The following is a 7,267-nucleotide window of genomic DNA, read 5'->3' as shown; positions in this document are numbered from 1 at the left end:
TGGGGTCCTCTCCAGGGCTACTGCGGGGAGGCCGGGATGGCCATGGGGTGCTTTAGACAATCCCGGAGGCTTCCTGGAAGAGTTTGGCTCCTGACGGACTTTAGTAGCAGACGTGAAGGCAGAGATGTGACGTCCCTCCTGACAGGGGGACAGAGCAGCTGAGGGCTCACTCCCCGCACCGGCCAGGTCTTCCCTAACTCATGATCGATACAGCCTAGTCTCACCAGAATCCACGTGTCACCCTGCCCCAGGGACATAGGGTCAGTGCCCCAGCTGGCCCCTGGGGACCGGTCACCTCGCCCGTTCTGGCCTGTGTGGTGACTGCAAGTGGAGCTATCTTTAACCTCAGGCCGGGAAGCTCCACTCGTAAACAGCTCAGATAGCAGGCCTGGAATCTGGACTCCGGGGGTGGGGGAGGTGGGCGCTGGCTTTACCAAGCAGCTCAGACTGGGCCCCTCCTGGGCTGCTGTGCCAGGTGGTGAGGGGCGGGGACCACGCGTTAAGGCACTCACTCAGCATGTGTCCGCAGGATTCACAGTGGTTACACGTTAGGTTGCTAACGGCAAGGCCAGCAGTTTGAAACCGCCGGCCGCTCAGCGCGTGAAAGATGAGGCCGTCTACTCCTGTGAAGGGTTAGTGTCTCGGAAATCCACAGGGGTAGCTCCACCCTGTCCCATAGGGTGGCTGAGTCCCCACTGACTGGACGGCAGTGAGCTGTTGGCAGGCAGTGCGCTCACGGAAGCAACCCGGGGGCAATCAAGCGCTGGACTGGCTTGGCGGACCTGCTGTGTGGGGCCTCTCGAGGGCACAGCTGTCACCGTGGGAATCAAGGTGGCCTGACCCAAGCCATGGTGTCCTGGAGGCATCAGCTCACCTGCACGCGCAAGGTGGACAATGAGTACGGAAGACGAGGGCAGGTCTGATGTCCTTGAATGAATGAGTTGGTGAGGGATATCCCGAGGGCCGTGGATGGCAAGAGACGGTCAGACTCCATCTCACGTGAGCACACTGCCAACCACATTCATAGCGGACTGCCAGGGCCCTTTTCCCCAAGGAATCTCTGGGTGGACACCAACTGCCAGCCTTTCACTAAGGACTCTTCACCCCGAGGCCCCGGGGAAGGGAAGGGTATGTGGCTGTGCATACTATGGCCCCCCAAAGTCTACACCAGCTCCAGGAAAGCCAAAGAGCTCAGACGGGGGCTTTGCGGCCACAACCTTCTATCCAGGGCAGCCGGGGTCGGACTGGACACAGGCTAGCCGCCCAGCGACCCAACACCAGCACCCCTCTGGCATCTTCACAGTTCCCCGACACTCCCTGGCCTTAGAGACAAATGCTGGTACCCTTTAGGGATCTCTTCCTGTTGGTGTGACCTGGAGACAGGTGTCTGGGCTGTGTGGGAAATCCTCGCTTCCTCCTCCTCTGGCCATGACCCCGGAGCGGACCTTCCCCTCAGGACCTGGGCTGTGCACATGATGGGGTCTGACTCTGGGCAGCCCTGTGTGTACATATGTGCAGCTAACGTGCTCAGGCTCTCTGAGCCGTCAGAGCACTAGGCCTGACTTCCGGAGAGTCCTCGGTGAGTTCGTTCCACAAGCCTTTCAGGCTGGGGGCTCCAATGGGGGAGGCCCCTGGGCTGCTCATTTGTGACTCCCTGTGGCCCACGGACATGTCACAACTCATGAGGGGCGGTGGTTTGAGCCCACCTGAGGCCTCTGTGGGGAAACTAGCCTCTCGACCTGCTTCTGTGTAAGGTGACCAGGGCCACCAAACCACCTGTGCACACGGCGCCTCCCAGGAGTCCGAGCAACTCACAGGGGTCTCCCGCACACCGTACTGTGCCTTTCTTCCCTCCCCTCAAGCCCGCTCCTGGCCCTAGCCTGTCAACTGGCTTTCACGGGGGACTGTCTGCCCCCCAGCTTAAGAGACAGGAGCCGAGACTCACACACGCAAGCACCCGTCTTGTTTCTTTATTCTGTGCTATGGAGGGCGGGGACTGCAGTCCCAGGGCCGCTGCTGACAGAAGACCTTGGGGGCCTCGCAAATAAATAACCTTCGACCTAACACTGCAAACTGCACACCCAAACATCAAGGGCGGATTCCCTGCTACAGCCAGCCGGGCCAGACCCCCGGCTTCGGCCTGGCGCCGAGGCTGCCGTGATTGGGGGCGGGAGGGGGCAGAGCTCCCAGGCTTGACCTTCCTCCAGAGCGACAGGGCAGCTGTCTCCCCAGGAATGGCTTCTCCTGCCAAGACCCAGCTAGCACCGCCGGGCAGTGGCCTCGCCCCTGCACCCAACCCTGAGATCGGAAGCCAGGTTTGGCTCCAGCCCCAGCAGACTCGACTCTGACCGTGGTGAGCCAGCTGGCGCCTTGGATGTGCACCATGCTGGGGAGGTTGTCGGGAAGATGCACATTTCCGGCTTCTGAAAGATGGCCCCGGGGCAAGGGACCCCCGTTGTGCCCGGTGCCTTGTTACTGTGGGCGCAGAGCTGGGAGTGTTTTGCTGGGACGATAGACCCAGCCACCACGCTCACGCTCTCCCACTGGGTGGAGCCCTGTGGCCTTGCCCGGCTCCTCGGTCACTCAGCCTGATCCCCGACTGGAGAGAAATTAAAATAAAAAAGGATCTGAAATGAGGACTGCGGGCTGGGAGGTCCAAGGCAAGGTTCTCAAGTGAAGTTCATAAAACGTCGGGTTGCTTACGTCAGACCACAGAACACATGCCCTGAGCGCCTTCGCCGTCCAGGCCTGGAGACACACCTTGCGGCTTGGCTTTTGGAGACCAACCAGGCACGGTCGCAGAGGTGGCAGGAAGACCCCAGGTGCACACGTGCCACCCGCCCACTTGTCGGACAAACAAAACACCACACCCACTGCAAGCTTGGCAAGGGGCAGGCTGTGCCGGTGCTGAAGGGGGAGTGGTGGGGTCTCTCTGCCGGCTTCCGTTTCCAGCGTTTGCCCTAGGCAGCTCGCTGGTCACAGCCCCGCATCTGATTTCTCCTGGCCGAGGGAGGGGAAGGAGGCCTTCCTCCTGCCTGTGTGGAGGGTGGCGGCTCCCAGCCCACCACGTCCGAGGAGGCAGGTGGAGGGGGTTGTGGATGGACGGGCTCCGCAGAAAGCCCTGGTGCGTGTTCTGAAAGCAGGTGCACCTGCGGCCCACCGGCTCCTCCGAAGCCCGTCTGCCCCGCTGCCCTGGGCTCCCCCCGCTGGGGCCACTCGGTGGGGCCCAGGTGGCTGCCGGGGCAGGTCAGTGCAACTCAATGAAGGCCTCCAGGTCCTCGGGGATGAAGCCCTTGTAGGGGATCTTGTTCTTGTCCAGGGCCCGGGCGGCCAGGCACTGCAGGGTCACGTAGTTGAAGGGCTGCATGGTGCTCTTGGCCAGCAGCTTCTCGTCCAGGAGCTCGTAGGCAGTCTTCTTGAAGGCGTTGGTGGCGTCCATGTGGGCGCCGGCGTCGATGAGGGCGTTCATGATGGCCGGGCAGTTGTTCTGGGCAGCGATGTGCAGCGGCGTGTTGTTGTCAAAGTCCCGGCTGTCGGGGTCGGCCCCGCAGCTCAGCAGCACGTGGACCACGTGGAGGGAGGGGAACCGGCCCACCGGGTAGCGGCCCACGTTGGTGGTCTCCTTGTCCACCGCCATGTGCAGGGGCGTGAAGCCGTTCTTGCCGCGGGGGGCGCACTTGAGCAGCCGGTAGACGGTCTGGTGCTTCAGGTGCTCTTGCTCCGGGCTGCACTCCACCTTCTCCAGCAGGTAGAGCAGGTGGAGGATGATGGCCAGGGCCTTGGTGAACTGCGCGGAGTCGCCTGGCTCCTTGGGCAGCTGCAGGGCCCTCTCCACCTCGCGCACCCCTTTGCTGAGCACGCCCATGAGGTCTGCGAAGCCGATCTGGGGGCCCAGGCTGCCCTTGGCAGCGCGGTCTTGGAGCACGTAGGAGAAGAGCTCGGCGAAGGAGAGGAAGCTGCTGGCCGTCATGGGGCTCAGGGGCTCCAGGTGGCTCTGCTGCATGTCCAGGGCGTACTTCCACAGGCGGATGCAGCGCTGGAAGTTGCCGGAGTCTGCGTACACGGCTCCCCGGTAGCGGATGTAGTAGGACGTGTCCGGGTGCGAGGGCCCCAGGATGCGCTCGCGGATCAGCAGGGCCTGCATGCGCATCTCATCGGGGTCCGTGATGAGCGCGTCCAGCTCCTCGGCCGTGCTCGCCTCCCGGGAATAGTCGTAGGCCAGCACCAGCTGCGGGGGCTCGGGCTTGGCCAGGTACGCGCCGCCCAGGTGTCGCAGCTCCATCGCCCGTCGCCAGTGTCTCAGGGCGCCCAGCAGGTCGCGTTTCTTGTCCACGTAGGTGGCGCCCAGCAGCTCCAGGGCTTCCACCGCGGCCTCCCGGCTGGTGGGGCAGCAGCGCTCGTGGGCGACGCCGGGCTCCTCCGGGGCGGGCCGGGGCCCGGCCTGGGCCCCCGGGGCGGCCTGCTCGGGGCCGGGGGGCTCCTGGATGAGGTACTCCACGATGTTGGTGTGGCCCGTGACGCTGGCGGCCAGCAGCGGGGTCATGCCGTAGCCGTCGCGCTCCATGCGCGCGTGGCAGCCCAGCAGCAGCTGCAGGATCTCCAGGCTGCCGGACTCGGCGCAGTCGTGCAGCGCCGTGTTGCCCTTGGCGCTGCGCCGGTTCACCTGGGCGCCCTGCTCCAGCAGGTAGCGGGCGATCTCGCGGTGGCCCTTGTAGCACGAGATCATGAGGCACGTGTGGCCGTGGCGGTTGGCCACCTCCAGGTCGGCCTGGTGCTCGCCCACCAGGTAGCGCACCACCTCCAGGTGGCCGTCGAAGCAGGCGGCGCGCAGCGGCGTGGAGTTGGTGCGCGTGGTGCGGTTCACCGAGGCCCCGCGGCGCAGCAGGCTGCGCACCACGTCCAGGTGGCCGGCGGCCGAGGCGGCCCACAGCGGCGGCGCGCCCTCGATGGTCTCGCCATCGAAGTGCACCGAGCCGCCGGCCTCCACGCTCGCGCCGCACCGGTCCACCAGGTACTCCACCACGTCCAGGTGGCCGTAGCGGGCGGCGATGAGCAGCGGCGTCCCCCCGCCGGCCACCTCGCCCGTCAGCTCCTCCAGCTCCTCCCGGCTCCGGCCGCTCAGCAGCTTCTGAAGCAGCTGCAGCTTGCCGTCGCGGGCGGCGTTGTACACGGCCGTGCGGAGGTCCATGGCGCGGGCCTCCGGCAGGCCATGTGCTGGCCGCTGCGGGGCGCGCGGACGGCGGCCTAGAGCCCCAAGGCGCCGACCGCAACCTTTCCCGTCTCCCCCGCCGCCATTTTAGGGTCTCCTCAGGCGGAACAAAATGGCGGCCGTGGCCCGGCGCCGTGGGGCGCGGGGGAAACCGAGTGCGCAGGGAGATGTAGTCCCCCGAACCGGCGCATCCGCAAGGCAGAGACGGAAGAGGGAGGGCTCAAGACTACATCTCCCAGAAGGCCGCGTGCTAGACCGGGCGAACGGTGTGCACGGAGCTTGACGGGAATTGCTGTCCGACGTATCGCCGAACGTGTCGGAAACTGGCAACGCGAGAACTACCATTCCCGTCGTGCAACGGCCTCTCGCTCGATTGCGGGACCCGGGGCAATTTGGTGACGCACTTCCGGTTGCTCTCACGACCCGAGCAAATAGGAAACGCAGGTGCTGGACCCAGGCCTCCATTCTCCAAAGGCATCGCGGGAAGGCCAGAGCCAATCAGGAGCGAGGGCGTGGCCAGGTGTCGATTTGGGCGGCGCAGAGGGCCTGGCGATGCCTTGCAGGTCCGATCAGAGTCCGCGCTCTGCTTCCATAAACCTTTACCGCCTCGGATACCCACAGGGGTAGTTTTTCTCTGTCTTATAGGGTCGCTATGATTGGGAATCGACCCGAAGCAGGGTTTTCGGTGTTGTAAAAATTGTTTCTCACATCATACTTAACACCCATGGAAACCGTACCGTGGATGTCCTTTGCCTCCTGGGTCTTCCCGCTATTTCCTTTTCTCTTGTTCCCACCGTCATGTCCGGCCTTTTTAGTAATTCCTGGCTGTTACATTGCTCTAGGTCAGGGGTGTCAAACTGGTGGCCCCCCAAGGTAATTTTTTGTGGCCCACAAGATGCTCTGAAATAAAATGTAACAAGGGGATTGTGTGTACGGTATTGCCTCCATCTCCCCCAAGCGCTATTTTATCCATAACAATTTTTTTCTATGTTCATTTTATTTCAGAGCATTGTGGGCCACAAAACATTTCCTTGGGGGCCGCATGCAGCTCTCAGGCTGCCAGTTTGACGCTGCTGCCCTAGAGCAGCGGTTCTCAACCTTCCTAATGCTGCCACCCTTTAATACAGTTCCTCGTGTGGTGGTGACCGCCCCCCCCAGCCCTAAAATTATTTTCGTCGCTACTTCATCACTGTCATTTTGCTACTGTCATGGATTGTCATATAAATATCTTCTATGCAGGATGTATTTTCATTGTTACAAATTGAACATCATTAAAGCATAGTTATGAATCACAAAACGTCATTATATATTGTGAAATATTTATTTCTGATGACAAATCAATGAAATTTTGTCTTGAAGCATGATGTAACATGGGTAACAGTCTTCAGGCTGGGAACTCATATATGGGTGTATCTGCATGTGGGTGGACCCACCTAGAGATGGATAGAGGAGTGGTGTCTTGGTTCATAAGACCACTAGAAATAATGTGTTTTCTGATGGTCTTAGGTGACCCCTGTAAAAGGGTTGTTCAGCCCCCATAGGGGTCAAGACCCACAGATTGAGAACCGCTGCCCTAGATTAAGCCACACTAAGCATCCTACGCCCTTTCCTCCGTTAATTTTAGTTTACTTGTTCCCTTGTCCCTGGGTTGGCTGCCCCCACTCCTTCCTTTCTTCCACCTCCCCTAAGAGAGGAAAGAACCAGGAGGCAAAGGACATTTATAGAGGTCTAAATACAGGCATGTACATATGTATTTAGATATATTTATGGATAATGAGAGGTACATAGACCTATGTACTTATATCTATATGTTAAAAGAACTAAGGTAGCAGGTGGACATTGGACATCAACTCAAGTACTCCCTCAACACAAGAACACTTTGTTCTGATAACCCGGCATTCTGTGATGCTCACCTCCCCGACAACACAAAATGGGTGCATAAGCAAATGTGGTGAAGAAAGCTGATGGTGCCCGGCTATCAAAAGATACAGCATCTGGGGTCTTAATGGCTTGAAGAGAAACAAGCGGCCATCTAGCTGAGAAGCAACAAAGCCCACA

General features: G+C 60.9%; 1 protein-coding gene across 1 annotated transcript; it reads right to left on the bottom strand.

Moving 5' to 3' along the window:
• Positions 1-2,143: 2,143 nt before the first annotated feature.
• Positions 2,144-5,242, bottom strand: FEM1A (fem-1 homolog A). Its single transcript, XM_004714256.2, has one exon. It carries the CDS (start codon positions 5,186-5,188, stop codon positions 3,248-3,250), a length of 1,941 nt encoding a protein of 646 aa, XP_004714313.1. The 5' UTR covers positions 5,189-5,242; the 3' UTR covers positions 2,144-3,247.
• Positions 5,243-7,267: the final 2,025 nt, after the last annotated feature.

This window comes from Echinops telfairi, unplaced genomic scaffold (assembly GCF_000313985.2).
Source record: "Echinops telfairi isolate 266 unplaced genomic scaffold, ASM31398v2 ScPeMD7_7459;HRSCAF=8497, whole genome shotgun sequence".
In the NCBI taxonomy this organism is placed as follows: domain Eukaryota; kingdom Metazoa; phylum Chordata; class Mammalia; order Afrosoricida; family Tenrecidae; genus Echinops; species Echinops telfairi.
This window is presented reverse-complemented; position numbering and strand designations above follow the sequence as displayed.